The 21,272-nt window shown below is 36.0% G+C and overlaps 1 protein-coding gene across 1 annotated transcript in view; it reads left to right on the top strand.

The window, feature by feature from the left end:
* LOC306888019 (inhibitory synaptic factor 1-like) overlaps positions 1-18,313 on the top strand; it is a 69,606-nt gene extending 51,293 nt beyond the window's left edge. The window contains exon 3 of the mRNA XM_079446113.1: positions 17,415-18,313. Within this exon, the coding sequence (XP_079302239.1) occupies positions 17,415-18,164 (750 nt within the window). The 3' untranslated portion in view covers positions 18,165-18,313. The remainder of the gene's footprint in view (positions 1-17,414) is intronic.
* Positions 18,314-21,272: the final 2,959 nt, after the last annotated feature.

Genomic DNA, 21,272 nt, shown 5'->3' with positions numbered 1-21,272 from the left:
TGAGGCTGTTAAATTCATATTCTGTTAAATTCATATTCTCCTCCAGAGAAGCACTGTTGCGAAATTGCAACAGTTTTTAAAAGCAATTAAATAACACACATATTTTCAGTAAATATGGCTTGAAACTGCAAATAGCAGCAGCTCACAACAGTTTTGACAGAAACATGTTCATTTGAATGTATTTATTTAATTTACCATAATACAGTACAAACATACATTTATATTTATGTTATTATATTTAGGCAGGAACATGTTTATTATTTTGAATACAGGTTTTTTTTTAGTTTTTAGTTTTTTTCAGTTTTTACCATTACATATATTTAATGGCATTATAAATAATAATAAATAATGAATAAACAATTAATTTGTATTTTTAAACATACATTTATATTTATATTTATTTGTATGTGTTTGATAGATAGATAGATAGATAGATAGATAGATAGATAGATAGATAGATAGATAGATAGATAGATAGATAGATAGATAGATAGATAGATAGATAGATAGATTTTTTTTTTCAAAATTCACCCCGTAGCTAAATATGCATATGATTTAAAAAAAACTGTGACTTTTAGGGAAGAAAAAATAAATCAATGCTGAGGCTGAAGAATCCTTTAAACTGCCTCCTTAAGTCATTTAACATCCTTTCAAACATGCATAACAATTCATAACATAAACTGCTAATATTGTTCCACAACCCAGCTGATTTGAAATCGCTACACCCCCTGTGATTTATCTGAATACTAATACACAAAATCAAAAAGCGTTGTTCTCTTGATTAAGCAAACTGAACAGCGTGACTCATGTTTCTCAGTTCAGGCAATCGAGTCAATGTTTTTGTCTCATCTGGACGCCCTCCTGCTTCCCACGGCAGGTCCCATGCCCTCCATCAAATCACTGCATCGCTGATTGTAAAACGTTCCTGGCTGTGTCAAGGTAATTCTGACGATGCCTTAAAAAAGTCCAAAACAAAAAAGACGGAAAAATGGAAATAGCTTTGCTGCTGCTATGCTTCATTCCTCATAAAAGCAGCTCCGAGAGCAGAATAAATACATATTTATTTATTTATTTATTCACAATGCTGGTCTTTTCACTTCAGTATGGTAGAGCGAGTAACATTTGTTGGGTAATGATATATGGGATTTGCGAAATGAGAACGGGAAATCTATTTAAACAGATGCAGTGTGGCCAGAGAAACATCGATCTGATGGCCTGTATCACAGACAGAACAAGAGTCTATGAATAAGACTAGACAGTTTTCCTCACATTCTCCAGCCCAATGCTATTTTAAGCCCTGGTTTTGCCCTGTGAGTGGCGAAGGGCAAACCATAGTCTGGGAAAATACTGTCTGGCAGAAACTGCAGCGAAAAAACAGGACGCATCCAAACATCTCCTGTTTAGAAAATGACAAGCACTACAGACAAAATGAAGAGACTGATAGTTTCTATTTTCTATCCACTGCTGAAAAACAAACAGCAATTTCAATATGATCTCAAGCTGACGCTCATATTATCGGTTACTGTGGTGTCTCGAGATGCACACCTGGATCTGAAATATGATTTAATTATAGTTAGTGCGTGTTTTTGTCTATAAATCGTGATTTTAGTATGATCTGCATAGCTTTTTAAAAGTGCAAACATTCGTTAATTCTCAAGATGATGACACTATGTATTAAGAGTATTAATTTGAAAAGTTTGAAGATGCATCCTTTTCTTTCTTATTCTGTTGAACATTATTTTCACTTAGTAGGCTGCATAAGCTAAATAATATACTTGTTCATCAAAGTGCAGTTTACTCTGATCATCATGTTCAACATGTTTTCACTCGTGTTATTTTAGTATAATTTGATTATTTAGTATAATTTAATATTTTTTTATTGTTGTTGTTGTTGATTTTCACTATAACAGTTTTGTTGTTAAATTTGAATTAGATAATTTTTTTTTAGATTTTAATTTTAATTTTAGTTAATGTAATTTTGGTGTGTTTTGTCTTATAGTTATTGATTATTTTAAGTATGTCTATATAGTTTTATTAATATTTATTTATATAGTTTTTGTTATTTTAGTACATCAAGTTAAACTAAATGAAAATGATAAATGTTGCCTTGGAAACTAGCTGAAATTGTATTTTATGTTTTATTTCATGTAGCATTTACTTTGTCATGTAATGAAAATGTTTCACTTACTATTTGTCTGTCTGTTTGTTTGTTGATTGATTGATTGATTTATGTGTGTGTGTGTGTGTGTGTGTGTTCAGTGTGAAAAGTTGCTCTCAAAATCATATAATCACTTTTGGAAAGGGTCCAAATATTGATATAATAGGTGATGAATAGGTGCTGAGTAACACATGAAGGGATTGAAAGGATGATGAATGTGTCAGGGGAAGAGAAAAATGCATGTGACTTAATTAGTGACTAATATGTTTCTATTATGTCTTTTTGAATGTGCTTCCCTGTCTTACTTCCAATTAAACTGTCAGCCACTGAGAGTAGGCAGTAGGTTTCACCATTATAACGTACAAATTACTCTCTTTAAGCCACCATCAGGTAGTCTAAATAAACTCCCAACTGTTTCATCAAAGAGATGAGAAAAGTCGTTTATGAAAAGCGGTAGCTACAGAGGATGAAGTATATTGCAAACTGCATCATGGAGTCGCGATGTGAAAAATATTCAAATTTAAGGATTAGAAAATCGTTCGGAAAATCCAGAGAACATCAGTTACGTGATGCGAATGCAATTCCGATTACTCTGCTCTTTCTCTAAAGACTGCTACAAGCAAATGCATCAACCAATCGAGTGCATGCTCAGAATCTGTTCAGCGAACACAAACTTCACTGATGAACTGACTCCATTATATAATCATGAGGGAAGAAACCACAGCACACGCTGACAGTACATTAAGATGTCTCATAGGGAAGAAAACCCCTGATTTTAGAGTCATGCTGTGGGTTCACTGCAGCTTTCTTCGTGTAAATCTTTCTTTGGCAAGGCCTCTGTTGTCATGATTGAAGGCAAATGTTTCTAAGATGGTTGTTTTCGTGGGCAGAGCTGATTCATTTTGTATATCTTCTGATTCATTAATGAGTAGTGCTGCACATTGTCACAGTCTTTAACAATGCTATCAGAACTGATGTGATAGAACGCTGTATTTTTCTCTGTAAAAAGCAAGGCATCGGGCAGAGGAAAGAGCAAGCATTTAGTTTTTTGCAGAAAAGCAGCTTTATACATCTCGTTTCAGGTCCTCGTTGAGAGTATCTTTACATATGCTTCTCAGAGGCTTTGCTAGATTCGCACAACCCGTGACTCGGGCACCATGAATATCATCCTACGCACCTAAATGCACCATTTATAGAGAGAGAAAGAGAGTTATGTTACATAATCTTCATAGTAGAGGTTTCAGCAAGTTTACTGCTTATAATACATTTTTAACACATGTATAACAAACTACTTTATCATGTCAAAGCTGCAGAAGTAGAGTATATGGTTCATTATGAGTGACTGACAATACTCAGGATTTAGTTGTTAGATGATGGTATGTGTTTTATCTCTATATTCTGTAAGCATTTTTTACAACTAATAATAGCTTTATAACACATGTATAACATTGCTGTCAAAAAGTGCATGCTTATTTCATTATGATTGATTGGTAGTGCTCATAAGAGTTTAGTTACATAATCTTCACATTAGATTATTTATATCTTTATATAATCACATTTACTGCTTATAACACATTTATAACACATGTACAACAACTAAGTTACACTGTCAAAACTGCAGGACTGTCAGTACTCAGGAATAGAACAAGTGTTATGTTAGGTGTAAATAGTTGAAGTTTATCTCTATATAAGCAAATTTACTGCTCATAATACATTTATAACACGTGTTACATACTGTAGAAAATGCAAAAAGTGCATATTTCTTTTTGAATAACAATACTTAGAAAGAGAGTAGATGTTTAATTCTCTATATAAGCAATTTACTCTTTATAACATATTTTACTATGTTTATAAAACATGTATAACATTATTATCTGGTACAAAAATGCAAAATACATTATTATATAAGTTTTAATGACTGGCAGTATTTAGGAGCAGAAAGAGAGTTAGGTTACATACCGAAATCTTCATTGTAGATGTTTTATCGTAATAAAAGTTATTTTACTGCTAATGATATATTTATTACACATGCATTACATTACTGTTTAGTAATTAAGGCTATTAACAAACCATTAACTACGACTTTGGCCTCAATAAACTCCTAATTTGCTGTTTTTTAATAGTTAGTAAGGTAGTTGTTAAGCGTAGGTATTGGCTAGAATCAGGGGTGTAGAATATGATCATGCAGAATATGTGCTTTATAAGTACTAATAAACAATATGTTAATAATTGGCATGCTAATAAGAAATTAATTAATAGTGAGAATTGGTCCCTATACTAAAGTGTTACCAGTAATTTTACTGCAATAATGTATTACAGTATTTAGGGACAGAAAAAGTTATTTTACATACTGTAATCATCATAGATGTTTTATTGTTATATAAGCAATTTATGGCTTACAGTACATTTATAACTCATTCATAACACATGCATAATATTATTCTGTCAGAAACACAAAAGTGTGCTTATTTCATTTCGAATGACTGGCAGTACTCCGGGACATTGATGTAAGTGATTCTTATGTTCAACAATTCATGTGTGACTTGTTTGCAATGAATAATTCATATATAGCCTAAAGAACATGTGCAAGCCACCTGGTAATAACACTGCAAAAATGACATCAATTAAACTGAATTAACACTATTTGAAATGGTGATGAATATGTGCTGATATCTGGATCTGACTTCCTACTGGTCGTATGCCTCAGGTAATGCAGTCAGCGAGTTACGTAAAAGAGCTCCGTGAAGCGGCCCAGTCAGTATCACAGCACCGCTCACAGAGCCATTAATAGCCAGCAAACCCACATCCCGAGTTAGCCAACCCTATATCTAAAGATAGCCTAAGCATATCTATAGCCGTGGCCCACATAATTCTTCAGCAGAGTTTGAAATGACTGCAGCCAGCCAGCCAAGCTTCTGGAAGAAGAGAGGAAAAATAATGACCACTTTTGACAATTCCGCTGCAATTAGGAGCAGAGCAATGTATGCAGCGGATCACAGGACTCGCCGCCATTGACTGACACCCATTATACAGCTGTGTTTCTGTGCTGCTTCTGATTATCCAGCTGCTGAGAGCCTCATCGCCCCACTCATGGCGTTTGTGAATGTGCAGCATGTGCTAAGGTCTGCTTGAAGTGTTATTTCAGAGTCTAGATATAACGGAGGGTGTTGTGTGCTTAATACAATCCAGAGCCCGTGCTCCAATGTATGACGGGATAATTAGCCGCAAAACGGTCGGGGGGAGCACTTCAAAGCCACACTTCACACCCCCGGCACGGGATGAGTGACACATCTAACCAATCAGGTCTGCGCGACCCAGATCATTCATTAGAAACATGCAAAAAAACATGAAATCTTACTGACACAGGATTTTCTTTTCTTTTCATGCACAATATCACTGATAACTTACTCCTGTAGACTCAGGCAAGCTCTGGCTGAAATCCTCAGTTCCAATCCAATCTGATTGGGTGACACTATACATCTTTCAAGAGTGAAGGCATACGGGTTTGATGCACGTGATAGCATGTTAACATTTACAAAAGCAAACTGTAACTGTTAACAAATGGTACAATTTGACTTAATTTATTTAATAGTTTAGATTATTAATTTAATCTATTAATTTATAGTTTATAAGAAACGTCTATTTTTTCTCTTGGCCATTTAATGTCATCTCAATAATTTATTTAATGATTATTCTCTTATTAATGTTTTCATTAGGGATGCACCGAAATGAAAATTCTGGTCCGAAACTGAAAATTCTGGATGCACTTGGCCAGCAACCGAAACTGCTTTGTAATAATTATTTATTATTTGAAGTAACTTTGTAAGACTGTTAAATTTAACTCTATAATTTTAGTGACACAGAATAAAAAAAAACAAAAACCAATAAAATAACCTCTTTTATTGAAAGTAACACAATAATATTGGACAGAAAATATATTAATAATACATTTCAAATATCGCCGTGCCATATATTTTCGGCTCATATTTTCGTCCGTTTTCTCTTTTGGCCGATCATTTTCTTCAGCTGAAAATTTGGCGCATCCCTAGTTTTTATCATATGTTTTTAACATTTATGAACAATTAACACTTTCCCCGCCACTGAAGGAATTTTCCGGCTTTCCGTGTTTCCTCTGTTTTATACGGTAAGAGGCGCTATTACACATCTTCTGAAAGAGTACTGTATCTCTAGATCAGAACATTGTGAAGAAGCAGAAACAAGCAATCCTGTGTATAAAAGCATGTGCATATATAAAATGAAGCGATCATCAAACATTAAACGGCATATAAATCAAAACAGCCCAATGTTAGAGAATGAAATGTTGATGCAGGAAGTGGTTTAGGACCGTGAAGCTTTGGGTGTGTTGATGGAAGCGATCGACTCCATCTGTGTTACATCATTCTGTGTCCAATACAGTTGCAGTCTTTGACAAAAGCGTCAAATGCATAAAGCTATTTATTTTAACATTTTTTCTTTGTTGGTTGGTTGGTTTAAAATCAGAGGCTCTGTTGTTTGTTTTGACATATTGCATGTTCAGATATTCAGACATACAACAAAATATTCCGGGGGCCGTGAAAATGATACAAAATTCTGGCAATGGCTAGCAACTAAAAAAAAAATGCTGGTGGGCAAAGAGTTAATCTGTCAACAATTTTAACATTGTTTTTTTTTTATAAGAAATTAGAAAAATACTTGCAGTACTCAGGGACAGAAAGAGTTATGTTTACATAATATTATGTTAATAGTGGATGTTTTATCTCTATACAAGCAATTGTACTAATTCTAATGCATTTATAACACATGTATAACATTATAATACTGGACACCAGTATAATAATGGACACCTGGATGAGCCCCGGGGACATATCCCCAGTCACCTTAGCCACCCGATCCGGTCCGTATCCAGCCCAGATGGGCACTGCAGTCACCAGATCCAGTCCGTATCCAGATCAGATGGTGGATCAGCACCTAGAGACGACCTCTACAGTCCTGAACGTCAGTGGAGACCAGGACACCGAGATGAGCGCCAGAGACAGATCCCCAGTGAGGACCCCGCAACTTAGTTGATTTGACACAATTTACATTGTTAAAAGCGCTATATAAATAAAGGTGACTTGACTTGACTGTCAAAAATGCATGATTTTATTATGAATGTCTGTCAGTATTCAGTGACAGAAAGATGATTTTGTTACAATCTTCATAGTAGACATTTTATCTGTAGATAAGCATTTTTTCTGCTTGTAACACATTTATAATACAATACTCTATTAACACACATAGTAATAATAATAATTATTATTATTATTATGATTAATAATAATAATAATAATAATAATAATAATATTGATATTCAGATAAATCCATTTTATATATAATTAAATTAATTGTTTTGTACCGCCAAACAGTGGTACAGCCTATTTCAGTTAAATCCCTTTCTAATATATATAGAAAGTCGTGGCCTAATGGTTAGAGAGTCGGACTCGTAATCGAAAGGTTGCGAGTTCGAGCCCCTGGCCGGCAGGGATTGTAGGTGGGGGGAGTGAATGTCCAGCGCTCTCTCCACCCTCAATACCACGACTGAGGTGCCCTTGAGCAAGGCACCGAACCCCCAACTGCTCCCCGGGCGCTGCAGCATGGCTGCCCACTGCTCCGGGTGTGTGTTCACGGTGTGTGTGTGTGTGTGTGGATTTGTTCACTACTCACTGCTGTGTGTGTGCACTTGGATGGGTTAAACGCAGAGCACCAATTTTGAGTATGGGTCACCATACTTGACAATACGTCACGACTTTACTTTACTTTTTACTTTACTTTTTTATATATATATATATATATATATATATATTTTTTTTTTTTTTTTTTTTCATGTCAAAACATTGTGGTACTGTACAATCTTTTTCAGATAAATTCCTTTTCAGCCCATGCAATGAGAACTATAGTTTCTCCCTCCAGTCAAAAGTCACCTTGAATATTCATTCACAGTATCAGCTCAATTGAATATCTGAAGCTTTTGCTCTATTTTTATTTATTTTTTCTTAAGTAAATTTCATAATGAAAAAGAGGACGATGACTCCGCCAGCAGAACGAAATAGAAAGTAGGGTGTAGGATGACACATCCCGCATGCCGTCCAAACTAGTGCACTAAACAGAGAGGACTATGAATAGATCCCTGTCTTCCTGAAAATCTCAAATGCCACATGAGCGAAGTACATTAAGGAAATATTTACCAACGGTTCACTTTGAAATCAGCATGTGACGCAGTTGCAGTAATTGTTTGCAGTTCCTAATCATCACATTCGGCCTCTAACTATGGAGAGGCGGTTTTATTCTTGGGGAAATTCATGCCAGAGGCTGAATATTATATAATGGATCATTCAAAAGCCTGAAAAGTTTCCCTGACAAACTTGTTTCCAATAGCTATTTGGAGTTGATGGAAATTATTAATTTTTTTGGTCTGTATGCTGTTATATATAGCCTGATTGCGCTGGTTGTTTGAGACAAAGACAGCATGAAAACAACACTCGTCTTGCTTAGTCTTTTTATTGAAGAGCTTTAGAAATACCCACAATCATCACTGCACAGGATTTCACGATTCAGCAGAAGTTGTAGGACAGCAGTGTTATTGTGGAGGTGAACGTTGCATCATTAAACTTACAATTTTCATGGAAAGCATTATACATTTTTTCAGGATTCTTTGATGAATAGAACTTACGGAAAAACAGCATTTACAGTTTCCACAAAAATATAATGTTTTCAACATTTATAATAATCAGAAATATTTATTGAGCAGCAAATCAGCATATTAGAATGCTTTCTGAAGGATCATGTGACGCTGAAGATTATAAATGTAAGTGACCTCGATGCAGGACAGGGTTCAGCTGAAACACATGAAACAGCAGCAGCACGTGTTTTTATATCTGTACTCCACAAGGAGTTGCCTTTGCATCGCCTTTCAAGTGCGTGTTATTCATGGATCAGTGCCACAGATGACATTTTGCAGGAGGCTTTGGCAGAGAGTCAGCTGTCACTCTCAAGAAGGCTAACCTCTCTCCGTTCTCACTTCTTCACACACACCAACCGCAATTAATCCAATACAATCAGTATACTGTACATCAGGTGTTCCCAAACTCGTTACTGGAGCCTCCCCAACGCTGCATATTCTGCATGTCTCTTTTATCAATCACACCTGATTCAGCTCATTAGTAGCAACTCCAAGACCTGAAATGGGTGTCAGACAAAGGAGACATGCAGCATGTGCAGTGTTGGGGCGGCTACAGGAACGAGTTTGGGAACCCCTGCTGTACATGTCATACTGAAACTGTTATTTCTATGCAAGATATTTACACAGTATCACAGAAGCAAGATTACTGTTTTTTCTGAATATCAGCAGGTGATCAAAACCAGGTTCATATATAAGAATCGTCTACAATTTTTACTATAGTGGTCACTAAATCTCATCTCAATATTTTATTAAATGGTTATGCATTTATTAATGGTTTTTATCTAAATATCAACATTTGCAACAAGTTCTGTAAACAGCTGTGAAACAACTTTGAGATAAAGTCAGTCCTTATTTATTGATTTATTCATTCATACTCCTGCCTACCTACCTAACATTAAACAAAAGTGTATGCAATTTAAAAATTGTAGGTTCGATATTGAATTAAAACAAATATACATATATTAATAAACAATTAAAAAATTGGCCAACTTCATGCAACTATTATTATTATTATTAATTTAATACAATCTTAATATTATATTGGCTGATGGATCATCCTATACATGTTAACCTTATCTCAATATATGCTGCAAATTAGCAGTAAATTCACACAGTGTATTAAATATAGAAAATTGTATTAATTCATTTATTTTTTATTAACGTGATCAAACTATTCATGACTACTGTGACATTATTTATTTTTTACACATCAGTATATTACAGTATAATCTAATTGAAACACATCTCTGAGTTTCATTCCAGAAGGAATAAGTGTTATTTTTAAAACAGGAACACTTGAATGATTGATTCAATGACTCACTCATAAGGACTTAAGGACAGTCACCTTCCGTTCCAATGTTTTTATCTGAACCCCTTGTTTGAACAAATCATTTGAGTCACTTGTCACCACCTACAGGTCAAATAAACGAGTTAGTGAAAAATGACCACTAATGTACAATGTAACTGGCCATATTGTATCTAAAATGTGTTTTTATTATTAACTTTTTTATTTCACTTTTTTCAGAAAAGTAGCTTTGAAAGGCCAGTTTGGTGTCATGCTACCAGATATAATCGTTGCACAATGCTGGCTTTGTGTCTCTCTCGCCCTCCACGTTTTGGCCACAATGTACTGTTTTCCTCGAGCTGCTGCTGGTGTATAATTTAGCTCCAGTGAGACGAGCATCAGCTGAAAGCACCGGAGTGGGAAGACAACTCTTTTCTGAGTTGAATAATCCAGCTGCAATCTCTGCCATTATGAGGGTCGAGGCTGACAAAAGGATGTGATTTTTACCCTATAGACTGTAATTACTATTGCAGGTTCTCATTGTACTCCTTCCAGTTAAAACGCAATGTGTCCCAACGCTAATGACTTCTTCCTGATGTGTTCATTCATCCTTTACACTTAGGCAATCTGTTTACCCAATAATTTACTCCATTGCCCACTCACTCTCTCTGCATCTTGCAGAAAAGGCGCAGGGATTACTGTTCATTTTAGCTGCGATGAGCCCATCTGTAACCTAGAAAGGTTGCGCAGACCCTTTAAGCTTGCGCTGCTATCTAAAATGTAAAATCTGTAAATGATTTTGTTTACCCTGAGGAAGGCCTGCTCCACAGCAAGCCACGGGAACAGAGGCGGCGGCTGATGATTACGCAGCACAGCAGACATTATCAGCGAAATTAGCCGTTTTCTGTTTGTGTTAGCAGTTTGTGTTGGGCTTCGAGGGGGAACTTGGAAAGGTGAAGAGTGTAATTTTTGCAATGTTAAAATATTTTCTCCTGCCCCAGTTAATTGTAGATAGATTTTGCCCAACAACACTGGTTCAGTCAATGCACTGTAAAGCCCAACAGCGAAATTAACATATATATATATTTATATTGAGCATGCTTTGCATCAGACTGTATAAGGTGAATAAATGTTGGAATCAAGTGTTATTTTGTGTGGTTTTGCACAAGATTAATATAGGGAAAAATGTGTTCATATTGCATTGCATATTGCTATATATATATATATATATATATATATATATATATATATTTGTGCGTGTGTGTGTGTGTGTATGTGTGTGTGTACATACTGTATACATACATACACACAACTATATTATTTATTCACCACACTTGCTTACTTTATCAATTTTTTTTTATTTCAAATTTTCACATATCAGACCTGTACGCACATAATTGTCTATATTATATATTGTGCTTTGGATATTTGTATATTATTATTTTATTATCTGTGTCCTGTCCTGTTGCTGTCTCTCTGTTGCACTGTGGAGCTTCTGTCAATTTGAAGCACATCTAAAAAAAAATAAAACGCTTAAATGATTGATTCAATGACTTGCTTATAAAAGACAGTCACTTGTTTCATTCCTTAATGAATCTTGTGAACTTTATGACTAGCTCCCAACACACTTTGCATCAGACTGTATAAGGAGAATAAGTGTTGAAAATACTGTAGATGTTATTTTGTGTGTTTTTGCACAACATTAATACAGGGAGAGATGTGTAAGTATTTAATGTTGGGATTTATAGGGGTTTCTGTTCTGTTGCAGTTTTGCAGGGTCAGGTCGAGGATGGGTTGTAAAACCTTAAGATTATATATATTGCGTTATGACTAGGGGCAGTCGTGGCCTAAATGGTTAGAGAGTTGGACTTGTAACCTGAAGGTCGAGGGTTCGAGTCTCAGGTCCGGCAGGGATTGTAGGTGGAGGAGTGAATAACCAACACTCTCTCCCTCAATACCACGACTGAGGTGAGACCCTTGAGCAAGGCACTGAACCCCCAACTGCTCCCCGGGCGCCGCAGCATTAGCTGCCCACTGCTCCGGGTGTATGTTCACTACTGAGTGTACACTTGGATGGGTTAAATGCAGAGCACACATTCTGAGTATGGGTCACCATACTTGGCCACACACCACTTCCCTTTCTCTTTCTCTTTTTATTGCAGTGTTGGGGAGAAACTAGTTACATGTAACAGCGTTACGTAATTTAATTACAAAATAAATGTAACTGTAATCTGTTATACTTACTGAGAAAAATGTGTAATTAAATGAGTTACTTATAAAAATGTTAATGATTGCAAGGATTACATTTGATTTCATGTTGTTTTAATATTTACTATTTCTTGTTGTGATTGTGAATCTGTATTTAACCTCAGAACGATTTCAAGGTAAAAAGAGGTGCTAAAGGTTGATTTTGTGGTGGCTGTGCTTTAAAATGAAATGATTATAATCTTAATTCAAGTGATGAAGGATTCTGAAAGTCTGACAGTAATCAGTGTTGAGTAATACTGTAAGGTTAACCCTGCCTGCTTTACATGTTTGAACATGTTGAAAACATTTGTTAGAAATTTAGAAAAGTAATCAAAAAGTAATTAATAATAAAAAAAGTAATAAAGTAATTAACATAGTTATACACTTATTACATTTGAAATAGGGTAACCTGTAATCTTTAACCGATTACATTTACAAAGCAACCTCTTGAACCATTTTGAACCTTTATTTTGACTTGATCTAACCTATAAAAGTTACTTATAGTTTAAATACCATTTTAAAACACTTAACTTAGAAGTTATCACAAGATTTTTTGACCCAGTAATAAATGTTCTTTATCGTCACTGATGGTTTAATTAAGAACCTTTAACATCCATGGAATCTTTTCATTCTTTATAGTGGAAAACGTTTCTTTATTTTGTTCAAACTAAGTCTAAAACGGTTCTTTTATGCACTGATTACGAAAAGGTTCTTCTATGTCGTCGCTGAGAAAAACCCCTTTTGTAAACTTTATATTTTAAGAGTGTACGTCTGGTGCCTCCAGTGGCTCTGAAATTACACACTTCACCTTTCATTTGGAATTGGAAATAAGTTATTCTGACAGTGCACTTGTTCCTGTGAGGATGTGGTGCACTTCCAATTGATATTAAAAATGGCATGAGTCATAATAACGGACCTAATACTGATAAAATTACGCTCCTCTCTTGGATGACAGGGGTTTGCGAAATGTGTCTAACGGTGCCAGACTATCCGGAAAACACTGATTGAATTAAATACTGCTTTTGCGGGATTAATAATATAGTAAACAAAGCTATTTCATCCGCTTGGGCCAGCAATTCATCTCCCATCCTCAGCACCTCATGTGTTATTAAGCTTCTCTAGCCTTCATTTAGCGCACATAGCAGAAGTTACAGAAAGTCCACTGCTCAGACAGTGACACCTGCATTATTTACCAGAGAGACTCAAACCAAGGAGCTATAATAATACTTGGAGAAAGTATATTTATTTTTTGAAAGAATACTGTGTGTGTGTGTGTGTGTGTGTGTGTGTGTGTGTGTGTGTTTCAACGAAGTCTCTTCTTCTCAACAACACTGTGAAAAATAATTTTCTTAGTATTTTTGCCTTGTTTTCCAGCACAAATATCTATTTTTTTTTATTTATTTATTTATTTTTTTGTTAACAACTGTTTATTTAAATTTTATTCTGTGGAACAGTAATACAAAACAAAAAAGCAGTTGTGCAAATTTAGAACCCATCCCATCCCAGCCCTTGGTAGACTTTAAATAATAATAATAATATTTAATTAAATAAAATAAATAATAATAATAATACAAATATATTAATTAATATTTATGGAAAAACAAATAACAATAAAATCGTTTTTACAAAGATTTTAGAAAAGAAGACAACATTAAAAGCTGAATGCCATGAATGAACAGTTTTGACGGTGGATCCATGTATACGAGAATAAATATATAAACATTCTTGCATCTAGATGTATGTACTTGAGAAGAAAAATGACAGAAGATATTAAGTCTTGTTTTCTGATAAATGTAACAAAATGTTGTTAGTTTTTGCTTGAAACAAGCAAAAAAAATTTTATAAATAAATAATCTGCCAGTGGGGAAAGAAAAATACAATACAAAATTGTAAAATATGAGTACAATGCTATTACAATGTGAATATCTGTTGAATTGTAATTTATTCCTGTGATCAAAGCTGAACTTTCAGCATTATATCTCCAGTCTTCAGTAGGAGTGGGACAATACATTGATTTGTGGATCGATTATGCTATTTTCTGAATGCATCATGATTCTCTCTCGAATCGATTCTAATGCTTTAGAAACAGCTGTACTCTGCTTACTTACAGTTCCTTACACACACCACTTGAACCTAAAATAATCATTCATAAAGTGTGAAAAGGCTGAAGCGAATTACAGGAGTGTTCACAGTAGGCTGTTAACATTAATCTCGCATCATAAAAGCTGAGGTGCAAGGACATTTAAGCACTTGCATTACTTGCATTACAAGCATGTACAAACTTAAACCTTTATACTGCGGTTAAAAACTTGCCTAGAGCGCCAGCTGCTGTTAAAAAATTATGCTCAGAATCGATTCCAGAGAGAATCACGATGCATTCGGAAAATCACAGAATCGATCCACGAATCCATTTACTGTACCACCTCCAGTCTTCAGTGTCACGCGATCCTTCAGAAATCTTTCTAATATGCTGATTTGCTTCTCAAGACACATTTCTGATTATTAGCAATATTGAAAACAGTTGTGGTTTTATGAAAACGACTTTATATACATTAAATTGCTTGGTTTGTAGTTCTGTGATTTGATTGGACAACGATAGACAGAGTAGGTCAACTACTGGCTGGCATCATTAATAACCTGTCACTCAATAAAACCAATTGCCCTTTGTTATTTCTGAGCTAATTTAGCTTTCGATTAGCTTAATGCATTTGACATCTCTTACTAAAGAGGTTTTGTGAGGGGTTTCATTCATCCAGGGAATCCTATTTGCAATTTGACGATATAGTGCCACTCGTTCTAAATGTAGGTGGCAAAACATCTTCAAACAATGCGAGGTACAGTAGGTCAAGTCAGAACAAATGAATTCTACCTGGCATAAACAGCATGCATTCAATGAATGAAGTCAAGCAGTCGTATCCCATAAGCACCAGAGCAAACTCAACAACCGGTGTTCGTAGTGCATGCTTAAATATAGTATCACGCGTTCAGTCAGTGATTACAGATAGAGATGAGAAAAAGTGTCTCGGGCAACTCATCTGTTAAATCAGCGAGCGGATCACAGAAACACAGGCCCTCCTCTGGCTTTGGCTGCGGTGTAATCAGGGATTTAGAGCTCCTAATTGCTCCTTTGGAGTCATTGTGCTGGATAAATGAATTAGATTTTTAATCCCTCATGCCAGCAGGGCATATTCATCTGATCCTTCTGTGTTTATGCCACAAAGTGACAGGAAAAACACACATAAACCCAGACACCATGTTACGCAGGTCTGAAGAACATTTCGATAATTACTCCTCATTTCCTTATTATTCCTTCCTTATTATTTGAATGAACAATAAACTGATTTCAACTGAATAATGTATGTTTACTGTTGGCTTTTTAGAGCTGCTTCACAGCAGAATTGACTTCTGTTTGCATCATTTTTTTTCTTGTTTATCACTGTGAAGTTGTTTTGAAACAATCTGTATTGTATAAAGCGCTATAGAAATAAGTGACGAGTCTTCTCAAGGCCACAAAAATGCCTTTACTCAGATCTTAACAAGACTACAGGCTGGAAAAACAACTTTGGTCTCATGCTGGGAAAGAAATGTACAGTGTATTTGGGTAGTTGTCACATTTTTTATTAGATTTTTTTCTCTCTTTAAAGGGGACCTATTATGCAAAAATCACTTTTATGTGTTGTGTTTGACAGTTGTGTGGCCGCAGTGTGTGAAAACAACCAGCATATAATGTTAAAAATCCCCCAACTCATTTTTTTTTTTAATAAAACCAATAAATCATGAACAGTCTCTCCAAACGAGCTGTTTCAGATTCTCCCTCTGTTCACGTCACCGAGGGGGATATCCTGATAGCAATCACTAAGTGGTCTAAATATATTTATATTATCTGTGGAAGGCATAGGACCATAACATGTCCAGTCATATTCCTTGGTCTGAGGCGCTATAATTTTAATATTATGTGCTTTGTACAGTAACGTGTTCTCAGTGGTGAATGAGACATGAGCTAATCTGACATTGTGACGCTGGTTATCCTCGGCTCCGCTGTGCTCGGTCATGTGTTTGGAGGGTGATTTGCAGGGAGGGTGAGATCTTACGCTTTCAAAGCTAGCTTGCTATTGCTACATTGTTTAGGTAACATTTACAAGCAAAGACTGAGTAAAATGTATTTGAGTATTGCAGAGTAAACTTCAGATGAGTAAATAGAAATTAGTCAAAAACTCTAACTGGCCAAGTTCAATTTACTTATTATCTTTGTTAATTTTACATAGATTTTACTTAATTCCATACTTAAAATGTCTTAAAAGTTCTGCTGTCAAACGATTAATCATGAAAATAAAAGTTCCAAAATAAAAGTTTTTGTTTACATAATATATGTGTGTACTGTGTACATTTATTATGCATGTCTAAACACACAAACACATATATATATGGTCAAATATAAATGTATACATGTAAAGACGTAAATATTTTCAAAATATATACTGTGTGTGTGTGTGTTTATTTACATAATAAATATACACAGTACACACATATATTTTGGATGCAATTAATCGTGATTAATTGTTTGACAGCACTACTTAAAACATGATTGTAAAAACTTGCAAAATCTATATTTTTTTGAGTGCATGCAGATAAATTTGATGTGCTGTATCTATCCAACTTTTAATATATCGCTGAGTGAGTCGTAAAGGCCCATGCTGGGAATCACAAAAGTAATTGTAGTCAATTAATTTCATATATTGACACTCGCTTTGAATATCATGTTGGAAAACCTTCAAGTCAAAAGGTTCTAAACTCAATTCCATTTTTGTTCAAACTGTTTAATAAAATGAATTATGATCCTAGGATCATTGCAGCGCTCTGCTTGGTTTCTACTGAGTTGACTAACGCAAAATTAAACTGACCTTCAAGGTGATGCTAATGCATCTTTGATGATCGAGGAACGCAAACTGATTATTTCATCACACTCTCTCTCTCTCTCTCTCTTTCTTTCTCTTTCTCTGATGCAGGTGGTGGGTCAGATCGACAAACTCACATCAGATTTAGACTTCGATCTGGACCCCGACGACTGGACGGTGGCGACGGCGAGCAGCACGTCGAGCAGCGAGCGTGGCTTGGGTGAGGCCTTCAGACTGGACTTCCTCAGCCAAGACATGCTCTCCGACGGCTGGGACTTCTGCAACTTCCTAGAGGCCTCCAACCGGAAAGCACAGCGAGAGGAAACGGATGAGGGCCAAGAGAGGCCGTCATCGTCCACAGCCAGCGTCTACTCACAGATGAACGGGGGCCTCCCCGTCCCCAACGGGCCCCTAATCATCACCCCAGACTCCTCCAGCGAGGAGGCATCCAGCTCCACTCACAGCCAGAAAACCAGAGAACGCGTCCGCTTTAGCGACAAGATCCTCTACCACGCCTTGTGCTGCGACGACGATGAAGACGAGGAGGAGGACGGCGGCGCCAAAGTGGACGATAAAGTGGACTGTGGGACCCCAGACACAGACAGCGAGCCCAGTCCTTGGGCCTGTTCGCCCGCCGAACACCCGCTGGGCATTTATAACTGTCGAGAAACGGCATCCGCGGGCCCCTCGCCCGTGAGGATGCCGGTGATGGGCTCTCACACGTTACCAAGGAAAGGTCTTCTCAACCGAGGCTGCCGGAAAAAACTGCTACGGAACAGCAGCACACAGACGGTTTCAGACAAGAGCACTCAGACTGTCCTGCCCTACATCCCCGCCAAACAGAAACACAAGGACCTCTGAGAGAACAGCCGACTTTACATATACAAAACACCAACGGACTGAGACAGGATTACAAAGAACTGTATACTATTTAATATTAAATACATAGATGATAGATTAAAAAAAAACAATAAATGAATTACTAAATAAATTATATATGGGAAAATTTCAAGACTTGCCAAAGTCATTTTATGACTCTTGCACATATTCAGAAGAGATATTCTCATCCTTTCATATATTATCAAAGCTTGGTTTCCTTACAGCATTATTCTGTTCATGATTTATTGATATTGAGGTCTTTAAAGTGTTCATACGCAAACCGCTGAAGTTAGGAAAGGTTCAAACCCTGTTTTGCGCACAAGACAAGACCAACACTAATGATGTTTTGGTTTGTTTCTAGAAGTCTCTTCTGCTCACCAAGGCTGCGTTTATTTGCTCAAAAATACAGTAAAACCAATAATATGTTGCAAAATAGAACTAACATTTAAAATAAGTGTTTTTAATATATTTTAAAATGTCTTTTTTTGTTGAAACAATGATACAATACCATTCAAAAGTTTGGGATGGATGGATGGATGAATAACTAAATCTTTCTATTCATCAAAGAATCCTAAAAAAAAGAAAAATACATTTTGACATGCTTTCCACAAAATAGCAAGAAGCCAGTATACCATTGAAATACTATACTACTTTGAATAATTTATCATGATTTTAGTACATTACGTTAACTAACTGAAAGTGAGAAATATTGTATTTATTTATTTATTTATTTCACTTAACATTTATTTAATTTCAAGTAATGAAAATGTCTTTATGGTTTTAGTTTGAGCTTTTAATTAACTTTAATAACCTTGGAAGCAGCATGACTGTTTTCAACACTGATAATAATCAGAAATGTTTCTTGATCAGCATATTAGAATGATTTCTGAAGGATCGTGTGACACTGGAGTAGATGATGCTGAAAATTCAGCTTTCCTCGCTGAAATAAATTACATTTTACAAGATATTCACATAGAAAACAGCTATTTTAAATTGTAATAATATTTCACAATTTTTACTGTTTTGTCATCAAATAAATACGGCCTTGGTGAGCAGAAGAGACTTCTTTCAGAAACATTACAAAATCTAAGTCTCTACAGGCGGTAGGCAGGTAAATCTCCTTTGATTTTTCTGAGTATTTGAGGATCGCACTCTCAGTTCAGAGCCTTTGGTTGGGTGGGATGAAGGAATAAAAAAGACATATTTTGAAGTGCCTGTTTTCCTCTCTGACATTTACACTGCTTCTCTTGCCTCTCTCCTCTCGGCGGGGAGGTGGAGGTCGTTGGGGGTGACGACTTGAATCTCGGTGCACAAAGCCGAGATGCAAAAGGTTATGTCTCCCTATTCTTGGGCCCAGTGGGGATTGTGAACTCAATAGCGCTGTCTTTTATTCAAAGGGATGTTGCCAATAGTGCAGCGGATCGATCCTCAGCGAGGGGCTTCGGAGCTGAGCCCTCGTCTCGCGCCTTTGAGGGTCTTTAACAAAAACCTGCCTCTCTGCTAGAGCTCGTGGTATTTACTCTACAGTGCAAAAACAATCCTGTGCGTGGGAGGAACGGAGAAAAGAGAGCGAAATTATACATTAGAGAAAATGGAAAGGCAAATGAAGGGCAAAGTAGCCCAGCAAAATGAGTGTTTGAAGACAGATTGTTCTTAATTAGCCCCTCGGCGTAATCATTTACTCAGATTCATCTCCCGCGGGAGCCGAGATGGTCAGACCGATAGATCCTGAATGACCGGCTCGCTCCGCAAACCTCCATCTAATGGGCTTCCAAACACACGGCTTCCGTTTTCAAGACAGGATGTTTATCTTGTGAAATCTGATGGTAGGTCACTAGGCCAGATTGTGGATTCAAATCAAACACGTTGATGGATGACGTTCGGTGTTCACTCAAGAGGATGCATTATAGGCTATTATGCTCAAATGTCACCTAAAAACCGGTAGCCTACGGGTCAGATGAACCAAAGGAAGATTTCTGGCAACACTACAGCAAACCAGAGGTTATTAAGATTTCAGAGTTTGCAATAATGCAATAAAAACAAGCATCTAAAACTCACAATCTTACAGGAATTCCTCAGCTATTTCTACATCTTAAAACATTATTATGAATGTCTTGTACAGAAATGTACCATGGTAACACTAGCTTCCATCAAATGCGAATACACTGATTATTAGGCCAATTAAACAACAGTAACTTGGCAGTAAACTCTGAAATTAATACGTTAAATCAAATTTTAATTTAAATTACATTTATAAAACAGAATTATATATATATATATATATATATATATATATATATATATATATATATATATATATATATATATACACTCTAAAAAATGCTGGGATAAATACAACCCAGCGCTGGGTAAAATATGGACAAACCCAGTGATTGGGTTGTTTTGACCCAGCGGTTGGGTTACTGCCCAGAAGGTTGGGTTAAACATTTAACCCAATTATTGGTTGAAAACAACCCAGTCTTGAAAAACATCTATCACAGTTTCCACAAAAATATTGTGCAGCACAACTGTGTTCAACATTGATGATAATCAGAAATGTTTGTTGAGCAGTAAATCAGTATATTAGAATGATTTCTGAAGATCATGTGACACTGAAGACTGCAGTAATGATGCTGAAAAATAGATCACAGCTGTTTTAAATTATAAATATATTTACATTTTTTACTGTACTTTTGATGAACGAATGCAGCCTTGGTGAGCAGAAGAGACTAACATTTAAAACATTTGATCTATATGTATTCAATCTGTGTTAACTAATGTATTTTGGTGGATTTGGAACTAAATAATCAGTATAGTTTATTGTATTGCATTCGAGACAATGAAGACAATCGTCCAGCAATGGTGTCAGCAAATCAACGCGGCTCACGTCTGCGCTCATGCTGGCAAACTGAGCCCGACATTTTGCTCACATTTCCATTCATCTTGTGTGTTTAATGTTGGTGGGGCTTTGTGGTGAAGGATGCATTGAATAACAATCAAAGGATCACACCCCGCTGCTCCAGCTGCCATTTCCTCCGGTTAGATTGAAGACCAACAGGTCATCAGACGCATTAGCATAACCAAGCAAAG

This window comes from Barbus barbus, assembly GCF_936440315.1.
Source record: "Barbus barbus genome assembly, chromosome: 22".
Classification (NCBI taxonomy): Eukaryota; Metazoa; Chordata; class Actinopteri; order Cypriniformes; family Cyprinidae; genus Barbus; species Barbus barbus.
The sequence above is the reverse complement of the archived record's forward strand: the minus strand, read 5'-3'. Positions and strand labels throughout refer to the sequence as shown.